General features: G+C 41.3%; 1 protein-coding gene across 2 annotated transcripts in view; it reads left to right on the forward strand.

The window, feature by feature from the left end:
* Positions 1 to 11,362, forward strand: part of acsf3 (acyl-CoA synthetase family member 3) — a 28,782-nt gene extending 17,420 nt beyond the window's left edge. For both annotated transcript variants that reach the window (XM_088413318.1, XM_088413319.1), the window contains exons 8-10: positions 8,861 to 8,995; positions 9,088 to 9,199; positions 10,938 to 11,362. In XM_088413318.1, coding sequence (XP_088269444.1) covers positions 8,861 to 8,995; positions 9,088 to 9,199; positions 10,938 to 11,064 — 374 coding nt within the window. In that variant the 3' untranslated portion in view covers positions 11,065 to 11,362. The remainder of the gene's footprint in view (positions 1 to 8,860; positions 8,996 to 9,087; positions 9,200 to 10,937) is intronic.
* The last annotated feature ends 6,167 nt before the right edge of the window (positions 11,363 to 17,529 follow it).

Raw genomic sequence — 17,529 nt, forward strand, 5'->3', positions numbered from 1 at the left:
TTTTTCATGACCCGCCTTTTGCTTAGTTCTTCCTGTTTAACTCACATTTTCCAGTCGGGCAAGTTTTTTGGGGGGAGGGCTTTTTGCTGCATTCGATTCCACCTGTGACATTATATATCTGTGAGTGCGTACGGGGGGGGGGCTTGAGGTACCGTGCGGTCTGTGGGGAGCTGATTGCTCAGACTCTCATTATGTGGCCAGTGGCTGTAATGGAGTGTGACAGCGGCGTGCTGTGCTCGGGATGGCTGTCCTTCCAGGCTGCAAAGCCAATTAAACACACTCGGCTCTCCATTTCTTCTTCCTTGCTGCTTCCCGGCTCCTCTCATCCAATAGTCATCCTCAGCTTGTCAGGGCTTACTCTTTCTAACCGCCCTTCCGCAGCTTCCTGTCATCTACATATATATTTTTCCTCCTTTTGTAAATCCTTCGAAAATTATCTGGGCATTTATATATATATATATATATATATATATATATATATATATATATATATATATATATATATATATATATATATATATATATATATATATATAGTCGTAAAAAGTAAAAGTGGAGAGTAAAAGTTCTCTATACTAGTAAATGCAAATCGGGCATATTACTGTTTTGCTTGTTCAGTATTCTAACAATCCGAGTGTCAGGTGATATTGAAAATATGTTGATGCTGCTCTTATTACTAAACTTGATGCCGATATTTGTCAAACGGCAATATTATCAGGAGGATAGGGAGTGATTTTTTTGATTTTTCATCCCCTGCTAAACTGGTGACATGGTCATTCTGGAGCTGAGCGTGTTGCACTTTGCACTCTGCTTTGCTTTCGCCTCACTTCCCACACGGCACACTCTTTATCCTCACACCTGCTCCCTACTTCACACACAAGCTTCCTTTTTCTGGTCATCACACCTCTCTGACTCTCAGCTGATCGCCGGTCGCCTTGGGCTTTGTATATCGTCTTTTCAATGTTGTCTTGATGGATTTTCTTTTTTTTTGCCTTGAGGTTGTAGAGGAGAATTGAGTGATGCTCAGCACTTCACCTCTTTTCCACTTATTTTCACTTACTTTTGGGGGGGCCGGGTCACTTCTACCCTTATTTCTGACATGATATAGGCCAAACCAATAATTGAATCTTATTTTATTCATGCTATTGCATCGTCAACTGGACATACTCGGTTTTGAATAAAGGGATGAAAATGACAACTTTTTTTCATCCAATTCATCAGGTAATTGGTAAAACAATCAACAATGTTATTGATTATTAAAACAATCGCTAGTTGCAGCTCTAAAATATTTACAAAAAGCCTCTGAGTAAATCTATTGTTAGTAGGGATTTTCAATAGCATTTTTTCCAGACTGATACCAGTACAAGTACTCATTACATCCACCTGTCCGTGTCAACCTGTTCCAATTGTGTCTTGTCCAGGTGTCCCTTGTTGTCTCATTAGTTTCGAGTGCATTTAGTTTCCTGTTTCCTTTCTGTTCTTGCTGGGTTATTGTCAGTGTTGCCTCATTTGTTGCTGTCCCGTCGAGCTTCGTTGTTTTTTGGTCATTTTTATATCGATTTTTTTTTTTTTTTGCATCACAGCATTTTGGGTTCACAACCATCCACCACCTCACCCTCATTGCGGAATCACCACAAATGGTAGCTGGAGTCTAGCCCTATCCAGCAGTAACGTTTTTTTTCAAATGACAATAAAATCAAATGCATTCAACCTATTTCATTCATCTAATTTCCTCACTCACTCTGTATTCATACTGCCGGTTCAAAAGAATAATTTAACTACAGAAATATGCGCTGTACGTGCTGTCTGTGGAACACTTTGTAGATGATCTACAGATCCAATTTATTGCTCATATAATGAAGTGTATTGCATCTGCTATAAATAGCCGTAGCTATAAATATCATTACGTTCATTCTTATCATTTGCAATGTGAAGGAGTGCTCCACAAGTGTAGCGTAATCTTCATTCAGCACACGCACAAGATGAAACTTTGCCCGCGCCCCCCCCGAGCCAAGCGAACGTGCATTGTATTAGATAAACCAGCAGAAGTGTTGCGTTCAAAGAAAAGAACTCATTGGCTGCAGAAAATGAAAAATCATTGTTTTTGCGCCAAGATGAAGCCTTAGTGGAAAGGCGCTTCATTGAAGATGCTGACGGGCAAAGAAAAAAAAAAAAGAAATGGCAAAAGAAAGGTGGAATTTGCGAAGAAAAGGAGTGTGAGAATTCAAATCGATAACTCCTCAGCCGACTGGAGGTGTCTGCATTCGTGTGAGTGGGCCTGTGGCGCTTGACTGGCAGCTCTATAGGGAAGCTGTCGCCTTCCCCCGAGTGCTCGCTCTTTCCACTCAACCTCACAAACATCGCCCGAGCGCATTGATTCTCTCGTACTTTTTTAACACCCATTTTTGTGCTCTTTGCTCATGTCTGTCTGTCTAATGCGGAGACGCGCAGAGTTCCCCGTGACAGCTCGTCTCCTGTCGTCGTGCCTGCACATAACCCCCCCCTCCCCCCTTCCCTCACCCAGGGAGGCTCCTAATGGAGTCATAAATAAATTGATGAACTTCTAAATAAGCAAGGAACAGGAAAGCTGAACAGTTATCTCCATTTTGGATTTCAAATAACAGCTGCTTGTTTTTAGCAGGAGTTGAATTTGAAAAGTTGGGTGTTCTTGACTGAATTAGTGGCCCGATCATTTCATTGGTCAGCAGATTGAATCTGCCGATTGTAGCCCATCGAACGGTGGCCAAAAATAATTGGTCGATATTTGTCCTTGAAGGTATTTGTCAGACAATTCGCAGGTTCATACCCCACCGACCTCCCCCACATGTACATCTCCACGCAGCTCTCTCACTCATAGCCGCACGCGTACCCAAGTCATGAAGAGTTGTTGCCAAAATGAAATTCCATGACTGAACAAGATCGAGTATTAACAGTCTGTTAAGACTGCTTCAGACTTCACTTTCGAACTGAGCATGGGAGTGTACGCTGTACATCAATTTTCTTAACCGTTTGTCCTTCATTAGGCTCATGGGCTTGCAGGTGCCTATCCCAGCTGTCTTTGGGGCAGAAGGCGGGGGGGCACATCCTGACCTGGTTTCCAGCCAATCGCAGGGCACAAAGAGACAAACAACCATTTTATAATCACACCTAAGGGCAATTTGGAGAGTCAAAGTTACCTGTCATGCATGTTTTTTTGCATTGTGGGAAGAAAGCGGAAGACCTGGAGAAAACCAACTCGGGCACGGGGAGAACATGCAAACCAACACGGGAAGGCCGGAGCGGAAATCGAACCCACAACCGTAACCTTGGCCGATTACCTAATGGATGCAATTAGAAGAAGATTCGAAACATTTGCAGCCACCTTCTACATCTTCTTTTCTCGGATCATCCTACCGTCTGCCGTCATTTGTTTTTGTCACCGTAGCTTTGTTTGTGCGCAAAACTGTGGCAAACATTGGTCTTGGCTGAGATCTTCCCTGTTTGAGTACTCTTCTTAAATCCGCATTGTTGGCAGCCCGTAACGAGAACAGTAATCAGCGCGTCTCATCTTCGGGTCTGCGTCATTACCATGTTTCCCACCTTCAGGTTTGCGCGTTTGACTCGAGAACAGAAGCATGCAAATGGCACTTAAGTAGTTTGCTCGATGAGCGTCGCGGATCTGAGGCAGACATCAATCCTCAAGTTCGCCTTGTTATCAACTTGTGAAGAGGCAGAGAGCAAGCAATCTCATCAGTAGCATTACCATAAAGCAATTCAAGCTCCTTTAATTGCATTATATTAAACAAATTAGATCAGTCATCCAAGTGCAAAGTGCTGTTTTGTGTGATATTAATTACCAAAAAAGGAGCGGTGACAAAAGTTAAGGATGATAAATAATGTCAGAGCTGAGATTTCGACGCTTTCCCTGTCTGTTATTCATCCTCATTAACTCCTCCATCTTGGCTTTGGGGCTTTAATGTAGAACATTAATATTCATGTATGCTAAGTGTTTACAGTCCCCCTGAAAAGAGGCTTGACTCACATTTAGCCGGCTAGTCCTTGTGTAGATAAGGATTTCCTCTTCGCAGTAACTGAGGGCACGCAGCTTCAACCTGCTGCTACAGGTGCTGCTGAATGTTGCTAGCAAACATGACTCCGCTCGTGTGCCGTCACACTGCTCGCGATTGTTTGCGGTCGACAAGCTCAAGACTCCTCCCATATTTGTGCTGGAATCTTGCGCTTGTTTTTGTAAATAAATACTAACACTTAACTATATTCTAGAAGATATTTCTGGAGGAGGTTTTATCCGGCCTGAAAATTATTTCGTGAAGCATACAAGCGGAATTGATAAAGTTTGCATTAGGATTAGTGTCTAGTTTTGTTGTGCTACTATGCAGAGCAGGTAAAATACAGTGGACCCCCGTGTTACAGCATCCCCGGCTTATGTTTTTTTCACGTTGCGACGTGGAATACTGAGTTTTTTTTTGTACTCTTTTTTTTACTGTATTTTACCGGAATTTATAGTGTTTGCATCAGGATTAGTGTCTAGCTTAGTTGTGCTACTATACAGAGCAGGTAAAATGCAGTGGACCCCCGTGTTACAGCATCCCCGGCTTATGTTTTTTTTTCACGTTGCGACGTGGAATACTGAGGTTTTTTTTGTACCCTTTTTACTGTATTTTCCCAGCTTTGCGACTAACCACAAACTGCGACTGTGATTGACTGATCGCAAATTCATGTGTTCACATGTCAATATTGTCAATGTGCAATTTTTCTTCAATAAGACGATTTAATACGTAGAAATGAATAACTTCTGGTTCAAACAACCCTAGTACGCTGCTTTACATTGAACTCCACCTAGTGTCACTATGCAATAATACACTTTTTTTGTTTCTTTTTTTTCTCATGACCTGCGTCACTCAAGTGGTTCTTTCAAACTAAGTTTTCTTGTGAAAGTGAAACTTTCGATGAACCCGGTTTTCCGTTCAAGTCTTGATCTGTTTTTATTTCTTTTTCTTCCTCTCCACTGTTTGCCTTCACTTTCTTTAATGCCTCCGAATGAGATGAAAGCCCAGCGCAATTAGGCTCCTTATCGTTTTAATTAAGAAAGCCATTCGGCCATATCTTCCTCTGACGCCACCGCGCATAATGGTGGAGAAGCTCTGATGCCTGAAGTTGGGTGTATGTGTGTGTGTGTGTCTGTTTGCTTGTGTGTTTACGACCTGTGTAAACATTATATGTAAGGTGTGTGTGTTTTGATTTTTGTGTGGCCCAGTAACACAGTTACCAACATCCCTGGGCTTTTTTTTTTTTAATTATTCTTTTTATCCGCCAGTGTTCTCCCATCACAATTCCCACTTGAGCCACTTTCTGTACATGCTGTTCTGTTACCCCCCCCAACACACACACACACACACACACCCCATCAGCACAAAGACACAAGGTCAAAGAGCCCTGGTGAAGTGTTTCAAACTCAACCCAAGTACAGTATGTTGTTGTTAGTTTTTGCGATTACCCACAAGCATTTTTTCGTTTTCTGCAGAGGGTGAAGGTTAGCGAATTTATCGGCCTCAGCTTGCAAACAGAGGCCCGCAAAGGCAAGGAAAATAAATGCAACTGACTATAAACCCAACCGCCTGCAGTAAGACAAGACTTAAAGCTACTTATTAGCTACTTATTTCTATTTTTTTATTTCCTCCTCCATCCGAAAGCCAGAGGGAGAGAAAAAAACGGAGAAGCGAAACAACCCCTTTTATTGCCGTTTACACCCGCATGCCACATCCCCCCCCCTTGACTTACCCCCGTCCTCCCACCCCTCCTCGGTTACCCCGGCCTATCAGCGCAGAGCAGTGGTCTGTGAAGAAATTCCCGATATCTAAATTTACACTCTGTATCAATCTTGTTTAATAGACTGGAAAGCTTATAGGCAGCGTGGCAAGTCGGCAGAGAGAGCAGCGGTGATAAATTGTCGGTGTGCAGGCGACAGCCGCCCGTGATGTATAATGAAATATTTATGATTTATCCCAGCTAATAAACTGAAATGAAGTGCGTGATGTATGGGAGCAGATGGGCCCTCTATTGATGCTGAGGCATCGAGGCAAGTGGAAGACGGCAAGATAGGTGGAGAGAAGCAAACGGATGATGTGATGAGAGATGCTTCGGAGAGGTCGGAGGGAAGGATGAATGATGGAGTCGGGGAAAAACGGGCGCATTTGTCGGGGCTGAGAGTTAGCCGCCGCCGCAAAAATATGTAAACCTGTTTTATCTAGTCCAATATTCTTCAGTAGGATTGTTTGAACTGTCAGAGCAGTGTTCATTTAGCATTACAGGATCTAATATGAAGAATTTAGCATTAGCCATGAGCTGCCCTGAATTAAAACAATACTTAACAACATTTACAATGATAAATATAGGCCTACCTGTGGAAGAAAACGTGTAGTTTCAGTAGCAAAATTACACACACAAGTACAGGGGATCCAAAAAAAAAAATTCACTGGGTGAGGCAATAGGCTCTCTCACTAAAATGAATCAAAACATTTGCTTTAAAAAAAAAAAAAATCGGTCTCCAGCTTATAATGTGATTTAAAACAATACTTAACAAAATGTGTAAGTATAAGACAGCCTACCGGTGGATGACAATATAAAGCATGGAGACTCAGTGGCCAAAACATGTGCAGATGGAAAAAGAAGGAAAAAAAATCTTCACACACTACAGTATATCCATAAGGTGAATTATAACAATACTTAACAAAATTTGTAATTATTTGACGGCCAACCGGTGGACGACATTATGAAGCGTATTGACTTAGTGGCCAAAACATGCGCAGATGGAAAAAAAATATTGACATCCTCCAATATATAAAGTCATTTAAAACAATACTTAACATTTTAAACAATACTTACCTAAAGTATGATTAAATGTTGGCCTACTTGTGTATGAAGTAGAAAAGCACTTAGTCTCAATGGTAAAAAATGTACAGTGGATCAAAATACAATTTTTATATAGAGAATCTGATTTAAAACAATACTTAACAAAATATCTAATTATGTATGTTGGCTTTCTCGTGGAAAAGGTCAAGAAATGTGTACAGTATTCTTCATGGCCAAAATGCACCTAAAAAGTAATATATACACGTTTCCAATACAAAGATATTGTCATTTACAACAATGTTTTGTAACATTTTTAATAAAATGAGCAGCTAGCAAAGGATTCAATTGGTTTGGTTTAACACATTATGGGTGACCATATTTAAGGGGGCGAGAACATCATTTTTGTTGTGTGTTTATATTATTTATGAGCTAATCACTTTCTGATTCTATTGCAGTTTGTTTGCCTACGTCTTTTTTTTGGGTTGCGAAATATCAAATATTACCGCCATAGTACGCGCGTGGTGTATTTTCCTGACCTCTCAGTCCACCACCTTGACTCAATTGTGACTCATGTTGTCCCCCCCCCTCCCCCCCCCCTTCCTCCCAGTCCCAGCTGTGGATGCGCCACCTGTAATAAGCCAAAGAAACATCTTCCGGTACTGACCCATTTTCTCGACTCGCTGTCCCCCTCGCCCAGCTGAGCCCTTCCAAAGTGTACACTTCGTCCCCACACTTACCCTTTTATGTGTGCGCGCTTTCGGTTTTTGCTACATAGTGGGGACCACATCATGGTTTTTTACCAGCCCTCTTACGCTTACGCCTGATTTTGCTGGACCCCAAAAGTTCAGTCTCTTTTTTTCAGTTCAGTCTCTTTTTGAGGGTCCAGACTTGAAAGGTTTGAATTGGATTTCGGTTGAGTTTAGAGCACAGGTGTCAAACTCCAGTCCTTGAGGGCCGGTATCTTGCAGGTTTTCCGATTTTCTCTCCTGAACATACCTGATTAGGATCATTTTCAAGTTCCCCAGAGCTTACTAATGAGCTAATCATTTGAATCAGTTGTGTTGAGGAGAGAAAACCGGAAAACCTGCAGGATACCGGCCCTCAAGGACTGGAGTTTGACATCTATAGTTTAGAGTAAGGGTTATGTAATGCCGCGATGGTTATACTGTATTTAGGGGCTAGGAAATACTCCGTGCAAATCCTGATTTTACTGTTTTTGTGAGGATCTCTGGTGCCAAAATCCAACTCAAACCTAAACTCCCGAAACACTTCTTGACTCTCAAAATGAGGTCTGAACTTATGGGGTCCACCAAAATGGTCCCCCACAAGTTCAGACCTCTTTCAAGACTTGCTTTCACAATATTGGTTTGGATTGAGGCAAACTGTTTTATTGCTATTTATTGCTATTTTTTTATTACTATTTATTTATTGGCTCGATTATGGGATGTCGTCTGCTGCTCGGGAAGTGAACAGAATAAGAATGTCATTGTGTGGTATAATAATGCTATACATATGTCAATAAAACTGATTTTTTGGGGGGGGTAAAAGGCACACATGCCAAGATTCAACTGAAATGACTGCGGACACTTTAAAAATGTATTTTTAAACATGTACATTACACAGTAGTACAACCCCCCCCCCCCCCCCCCCCCCCCCCACTCTGGACGTACCTCATTTTATTTTAGCTTACGTTCATCCGCCAACGTCCATTTTGTATTACTGCATTACGATTACATTCAATTTTATTGGCTATCTCTCTTGTATCAGAATGGTCATAAATCATCCCGTATTGATTTCTGGCCAGCGCACGGAATCCAAATCAATGCAGACTTTCTGACGTCTGCTAATTTAAGCATGTCCGAGTAATCGATATAATATTGTAATGGAAGGCTAAGAGTTATTGAGGAGCCATCAAATACAAATCGGAGTTTCTGCCATTGCTGTTTTACCTGTTTGAAAGACTTATCGGAGAGTTATTATATCTTGTTTATATGTTTTCTTCAACGTGTAGGGGACACGGCCGTATTTAAAGATGGCGCGTATCGGATTATGGGCCGCACCAAAGTTGACATCATCAAGTGTGGCGGCTACAAGATTAGCGCCCTCGAAGTGGAGCGCCACCTGCTGGCTCATCCGGACATCATAGGTAAAAAAAAAACAAACAAAAACATTTCCAGGTGGACATTTTCAATGTGTCGAGAATGAAATGACTCTGCGTCGTTTTGTTTTACTGTGCAGACGTGGCTGTCGTCGGGGCACCGGATGATACGTGGGGTCAAAAGGTCACTGCGGTGGTTCAGCTGAAGGAAGGTCAGAATCTGACCTTACCGGATTTGAAGACATGGGCAAGGTATTGTTGCTTTTAATAATTTTGACATTTTCTTTTTTTTTATATATATTTTTATTCGTTTTTTCATTGATTTTATGACTTTCATTTTTTTATTTAAATATTTCATTTTTTCGGTTGTTTAAATCATCCTAATTTTTATTTTTATGGTAGATTATTACTTGTTTATTTTCATTTATTATTTTTCAGTAATTGAATATCTTTGTTTCATTTACTATGCCTTTTTTTTGTAGTTTTTTTTTCATTTATATTCATTTCTTTATCTTTTTTAAGCTTTAATTTATTTTTTTTTCTATTAAATATATATATATATTTTTTGGAGGGGTGGAAACCAGACACTTAAGATATTTTTACTGAAGATATCTGGCAGGCATCAACCTTTTTTGTCACATTTCCATTCAAACACTCTCGGATTGAGCCTTTGTAGAACATTGGCGAAAAAATGATGCCCTCCCCTCTCCAAAAAATAAAAAAAAATATGAGGCAGCGAGGCTGCAGAATGTGAGCTGCATTATAACAAGGAATCCCTGCAATTCACTAGTTTGTGCGAGGTGCGTGTTTGTGTGTGGACTTGGTTTTTGCCACATAGCGGGGATCAAATCCCGGGTTTTACTATTTTGTAGCGACCTTTTGTAGTGTAACCATGAGTTCAAACCTCTTATGAGGATCAAGACTTGCTTTTAAATTAGAGTTCGCTTGAGGTTAGATTTAGGGTTAGGCCTTAAGTTGTAATGATTAAGTTAAGGGTTAGGTGCTAGGAAATACACAATTCACTGGCATGTCCCCATTATGGTTTAAAAAAAAAACGTGTGTGTATGTGTGTGCGATCTTGTCTGCCTATAGCTGAGGGGTCCATATGGCGTTCAGCACTGCTGTTATGGTCCAACTTGCTGGAATGCTGCTCTTGCTTTTGACCCATAGGCAAAAACGCATACACTAAAACACACACACACACGCTCTCCAGCCAGGGGTGCAGCCGGCGGCCGGGCAGCGCCAGCGCACTTCCCGCCCGCCAGCCAGCGAGTTCCCACTACCGGGCAAGAAGAAGGAGATAAAATGAGACAAACAAGTGTATGGATGCTCACTCTTCAGTGCCCTGGCTGCAGCCGTCACTCTCCATCTCCGTCACGCGTGCCCGGGCTTCACCGCGCGCACACACACCGCCCCAAAGAAGTTGGCAAGGCAAGCTAGCACCGTTCCGCATATGTAGGCACGCGCATGCACTCGCTGACACTTTGCTCCGACGTGCTGAGAGCGCGGCGTGAGTCACAACGCAACTCACGCAAAGTAGGTTAAGAGATAATCAAAAAAGCTCCGGGCTGCGACTCCACGTATACTGTCGAAAAATGAAACATTTTTAATTAGTCCGGCCTGCTGCTTTGCCTTTGACTTGTATTTATTTTGGATTTGTTTTGTTTTTATAATCTGGCAATGATTATATTGTTTTGTTGGGAAGGATTTGTCTGTGTCTGGAAGGTAAATTTCGGGTTATTAGCGGAGCAACGCCACAGCGAGGATATGAAGGACGTTTGTTATCGCGAGCGCGCTTGCCAGAGGCCTGGCCTTTGTTGTGCAATTGTTTTCCACTCTTGTTGTCTTAATTGTTGCAAAATGCACACGCGCCATTATTGACGCCGGTTGTGTGTTGTCGCGTCTTCGCCAACGTATCTCCCCTTCGCAGTGAGCGGTAAACACCTCTTAAGTGCATGACTGTCCGCGCGTCTTGCTGATGTCTTTGCAGGGAGCACATGGCGCCTTACACCGTCCCCACGGGCCTGCTTCTGGTGGACCAGATACCGAGGAACCAAATGGGCAAGGTCAACAAGAAGGACCTTCTAAGACAGTTCTTCTCAAACGGGGGTACGTAAAGGCACTTTGGGGCGCGTGTGAGAGTCTAGCAGTGTTCCTGCCCTCAACAAAGCTAATTTAATGCCATGAAAGGAGCATGACAGTTTTATTTTCGAATTAAGAGCAGATTAATTGGAACATGGCTCCTTTACAAAACTTTCATACGGATTTTTTTTTCTTTTAATAAAAAAAATATTCACATTCTCAGAGGTTCAGCTTGTCATCAGGAAAGACTCTCTGATTTATGTCAACCTCCATGAAAGCAGACTGATTGTCTCTGTGTTCAAACAAAATAAAACGTTTTTGCTGATTTTCCAACGCATTACAGACCAGAGCATTAATAATGAATAATAATTCATTTGTTTACTGCAATATCAATTTGAAATGGTGTCCTATATTATTTGAATAAAGAAATAGAAATAAAACTTGATTTTTTTTCATGGATCTGATTATCAATTACTTGAGAAAATAATCAACAGATTACAATCAACTTATTATTGTAGTTAGGGGTGGGTGATTATCAATATCGGGTCGACACTTGGCCCTATGAACAAAGGTATCGCCCAGACTCTTGCTGTGACTCGCTACATTAGCATCTTAGTTGCTAGCGTTTGTGGGTTCAGTCCTCTTGGTGCTTTGCATTGATGTGGTAGGCTAATCAAAGCTGCACGGTAAACAAGCTCTATACAAAGAATTTAAATAACTCTACCTTCACGAATTGTTTGAATTGATTGTGACAACGTCAAAGTTCTACATGGCGCAACCACTTAGTTTTCATTCGACCAGGCGTGTGCCAACTAAAATACTGCCATCATAATGTGTAAAAAAAATGTCCCAAAAATGGTCAAAATACTGCACAAAGGTATTTTGTCTAATCCGTTAATTGTTAAATCACATCAAAGCATTAAAAGAAGGCACTAGGAAGCTGAAATTTCACCCAGATGGTGACAACTGATGGCACAACCAGCCAAAAATGCTCAAAATACTGCACAAGGGTGAAAATCGTCTGTCATTGTTTTTTGGGTGAATTTTGTCTCTCAAATGCGCTAGTGGTATCGGTACTTGGTATCGGTGACTCTTTTAGAGTGAGTGTTCATGATCTGTGAGTACTACTATTGATATGAGAGAGAGAAAAAAAAACATCCTTCATGAAACATGCGATTTGCAGCCCTGGCTGCTATTAATTATCAAATTTAGTATGCTGTTTTCCAAAAAATAGTTGAAAATGTATTAATGCAGTTTAGCTTAGTGTTGCTGCGGGAAAAAAAAACAAACTGTTAAAATTTTGAAGTGTTTCTTCTCATTTGCTACACTTGTTTTGTATGAGTGTGTGTGTGTGTGCGCGCGCACAGCTGCGGTGCCACAGGTGCGTGGAGGGGCGGGGGGCAGATTCTTTAGCACCGCAGCTGGATGCCCAACACTTGATCTCAACTCTTGCGCTGCGAGCACTTGTCGCCTCTCGTGCTTCCTCATCTCAATTTCCGCGACACTCGGCCTCCTCCGTCTTTCATGGCGACTCGTAACGGATCGCATCGGGAGCGACTTGACTTTGCCTTTTTGAGTGCGCCCCGGCGTGCAAAGGCACCCAAAGAAAAGTCACGGGGGAGGCGGGACAATCAGAAATATTGGAAAAAGAAGGGGGAAACACAAAACAAAACACAAAACTAATGAACAGACAAAGAATTCCTTGATGGAAACACAAGTGCAAGCATCATATGGAACAAGCTCTTATCTACACACACACACACACACCATGGGGTTTCTCTACCATAGTGCGGACATTTCGTTGACATAATGCATTTCTAGTCCCTAACCCTAAACAAAACAACATAATGCCTAACCCTTACACTAACCTCAACCAAAATTTTAACCCAAACTCTAAAAACAAATCTTGACCCTCAAATAAAGGCCTGAACGTGAGGGGACCATTTTGGTGGACCCCAAGTTTTTCTAGTCCTTCACCCTATCCTTAACCACCACAACATGTTGCCTCACCATTACCCTCACCTCACCCAAAATCCCAATCCAACCCGTACATACTGTACAAATCTTGACCCTCAAAGATCTGGACTAGTGGGGTCCACCAAAATGGTCCCCACAAGCCCAATTGGTCCCCAGAAAGACAGTGAAACCTGGTATTTGGTCCCCACCTTGTGGCAAAAACCGCAAACAAAAAAAGGGCAAACACACACACGTACACACACACACACACTGGTCTGCCCACAGCCACAAGAGACCTGATTAAGAGAGCAGAGCCATCGATCTGCGGGCTGGCAGACTTGGATGGATGAGCAAGCAGGAGCACCAAAGGACGTCGTCCGCGCCCCCCAATCCCACCCCGCTGCCCCACCCAACCACCCACGCTGCGGCTGGAAGTGGGCCAGGGCCACAGGCGGTAAGACGTCGCCCGTCACGCCGAGAAGACCGCCCGCCGAAGAGTACGGTATGCTGGGGAGATTGTTGCAGAAATCAGGTAATTTAATGCTTTTCAAATTAAGAGTAAATTAATTGGGACATGAAGCAACTTATAGTTGAATTGTGTTATGGTGAAATGTTTCACATAGGGATCGGCTAAATAACAGGTTGACAATTTAGAGTAATGTTACAAAGTCAAGGGTTCATTAACCAATAATACTGTTTATAGCCGATAATACTTTTCTTTTTTTTTTTTTTGCTCAATCCAATCCTTCTCTAATAGTAGGAAAAAGGCTTTGTTTTTGCCAAGTGAACTGTAATTGCAAAAAAAGAAGAATTAGCATCATATTTTTTTATTTCAGTCACTTTGATGCACTTTTTTTCTTTCTGTTTATTCTTATGCTCGTCAAATTAACTTTCTTTCTGCTTACTCTTAAGGGTTACAGGTGATAACATTCAAAGTTACTCTGAAAATATATCCCATCATTTTTTTTGAGGATTTATTTCAAAAGTCTAGTGTGCCTCACAGTGGACGTTCATGGAAATGCAGTGATACGCTATCACTTGTGCTTGCAGAGTTGACTCAACAAGCCGACCTCTGTTAATAATTAGATGACATTTAGATCTCAGTTTATTTTGGCCTTTTTTATTTGAACTCATTCAATGCCAGGGACGTATTTTCACATTTTTTTTATAAGTCCAGACACTCAAGGCCAGATAGATTGATTTAACACTTAAGTATCTGGAAATTGACGTCCTTAACTCATTCACTGCCATGAACGATAGTAATAATAATAATAAATAATAAAATTCTGGTAAAATATATTTTTTATGGAGAAGAGCCAACACCCTTGATTAATGCTTCCCAATATAAGCCAATTGAGCACCGTAGTGCTAACTGCGACCATCGGGTGGCAGTGTTTACACACATCACAGCTGTTACATGCAAGTAACTGAAGAATGGAAGTCAATCTTTCATATACCACCCATATTTACATAGACATAACACACAATATTCTGTTGGCCTTAAAAGGTGAGTGAAAAAGCTTTTTTTTCCTCGTCCAAAACTGTTTTGCTCCGGTTAGGGGTTACTTGGTTGAAAAAGATATTTTAAAGGAGCTACGCCACTTCTAAAGGTTGAAGTTGTCCACACGGAGGAGGGGAGCGTGTTTATTCCCTCGACTGAAGCTTGATCAAGTACTCGTGCCCTTGAACTATACTCCGCTTCACACACACACACACACACACACACGCACAAACGCACACTTGTGCTTGTGTTTGCTGGTGCATGGTGGAAGAGGTTGTCTGCAGATGGCTGCTTATTGGACCCCAGGGTCCAAAAGACTGGCTTATGGGGGACACTGGTGAGCTTGTTTATGTGTGACACGCCGAGTTTGGTCACACGCGGATGGCGCGCTACATAAATAGCTCACGTTGGGATGTTTTGCTAGCCCTTTGTCAATATTCCGTTTTTTATCTTTTATTTTATAGCAGAGGGGCTGCGTGGCCATTTTATGAGCGGCATATTAGGATTTCATTCAACGCAGCTGGCTTTACAAATGCACCCAAAATGGAAACCACATCACATTTAGAAATGACGTTTTCTCATTCAGTATTTAAAAGTTGTTTTATTCCATCACTGAGTGGACTCATTTGCTGGCGACATTTTTTTCCCCACAACATGTCTACAGAAGTGTGGAGCTGCCATTTTTTTTCGTGGCTGGCAAACTCACTCAAATGTACTTCCGCCTACAGTACGTTCTAATGCAGGGGTGAGCATACGACTAACTTAATTATTCATAAATATTTGTCCCCCAAAAAATAACAAAGAAATAATTATAAATCAATATTTGTCCTCGGAAAAATATTCAACTTCAAATGTCCTCTTTTGGGATCATAGTAGAGATGCATTCACAAAAACAAATCACGAACTTGACAGGTAACGAGAGGAGGCACATGACAAGTTGGGTCCAACCACTCTATTATGGGGGACAATCTGGCTTTTTATAATAGTGAAATTTGATAACCTACTACACATAAAAATATGTTTTATGAACTTATATTTCCCTGAAACAATTCAATAATCTTTTTTACAGGATTTTTGCACGTTTGTTTTATTTCAAATCTCGAGTACCCTCTGAATTTCCTTCAAGTACCCCCATGATACTAGTAGCCCCATTTGAGAACCGCCGCTTTTGAAATACGTCTTCGTTATTACAATTTGGACACCACTGATACAGACCCAAAAAAAAAATGTCCACTACAATGGACACAAATGAATAGGCTTGCCCTCGGGACGATAAACCTCGCCAGCCGTGGAGCTATTGATTAAGCAGTGTTGATTATTGCGCATGTAGTTGTGCAGTTACCGCATTCCCCTCACTAATACGCTCGCTAATTACCATCCATTTGGAACACCTCCCATGATGTCTCCGTGCCGATTTTCTCGGCGCCGCCTAATCACATCCGTTGTCTTACTTTGTCACAGGGCCGCAAACATTGACGGCGAACTCGCCTCCATCGCTATTCCTGACTCGTAAACAGGACCAAGAAGCGCCTCTGGATTCGCAGCAAGCGCGCCCACATCCCGCTGACCTGTTACGTATACCGCACACGCACACACGCACACACACACGCACACACGCACAGAGGCAATGAAAACACATGCACACTTTTGACATTCACAAAAGGCTCCAATCCCTACTTGATGACCACGAGGGGCTTCATGTTTGGAAGTGTGTATAGGAGAGATGGGAGCATGACGGGCCTCGGGGACAGCCGTAGTCCGTATATGCACACACACACACACACACACACACACACATCCAGAAGGCTTGTGTGGGTGCATTTGAGATGCTTGTAGGTGGCCTCTTGTTGTTTACACGCTACTCATGTTTATTCTGAAGCTACATTCACAACAGCGGCTCAGCTCGGGGCCCCCGCTCGCTCTCGTTATTCCCTCCTTCACCGCCGTTGACCTTTTCCCACTTTTTTTTTTTTCCACTTACCAACTTTGACTCCCTGCCTCATTGCGCCGCATACGCTGCATTCAGGTCACCCGCAAACAGAGAATTGCTCCAAGTTTTGCAAAATATAAACATGCTTGGTTTTGATTGGCTGTTTTTACAGTTGAAGTGAAGGACACAGAAATGATATCATTTTTTTGCTATCTAAAATAATGACAGAAATGATACCATTGAACATAGAAACACAATACAAAAGGTAATGAAATGAATAGCATGAAATCACATCAAGTTCATAAACTTGTTTTCGCTAAATTACTTGATATTTAAGCATGAAGTAGATTTAATACAGTAAAATAATGTGATTTATCATTAAAAAAAAATACACACACCTCTCAATTCACAATTTTCTACAGAATATTGTTTCATGCTTGATTCATGTATATTAATAACAGTCTCCAAAAGAGTGGAAAAACACCAACCAAAATAACATTGTTCAAATAATAAAGAATAATATAAAGTGACTTCTTAAAAAAATAATCATTCATTTTATGATGTAAGACTTATGATATAAACCATATAAAAAAAACACCATAAGTTGTTAGAAATCATTTGCAATTACATTTGAACCTTTGAACTTCCAAAACATAGTTTCAAATTTTATTTTACGGTGTCACGGTATCATGGTATTAAAATTACACCGTTGGTTTTTGTTTTTTATTGAGCACAGTCTATTTAATATATAAATGTTTATCTATGAAAATTGTACAAGTATACCTACAATTGGATCTTTTTTCTACCTAAAAAAGCCATTCAAATCAACTTTCAGCAAATGCTAACCTTTTACAGTGGTTTATACATGTTACAGCTTATTCTGAATCTGAAAAATAGCTTAAAGTGCATAAAAGTACCCAAAATTTAAAAAAAATAAATGTAAATCGATTGAGAACATTTACACCGACATCCTAAATATTTTAACCTGAAGAAAAAGGGATCAAACAGTCATTAATAATTCATTTAAGATAAAAAAAATGTTGTTTACAGTGATTGAAAAGGTTTAGAAGTTCCGCACGGACTTTGACAATAAGAGCGCCACTGCACCACCTG

This window comes from Hippichthys cyanospilos, chromosome 4 (genome assembly GCF_059441005.1).
Source record: "Hippichthys cyanospilos isolate Australia breed blue-spotted pipefish chromosome 4, RoL_Hcya_1.0, whole genome shotgun sequence".
NCBI classification, from domain to species: Eukaryota; Metazoa; Chordata; class Actinopteri; order Syngnathiformes; family Syngnathidae; genus Hippichthys; species Hippichthys cyanospilos.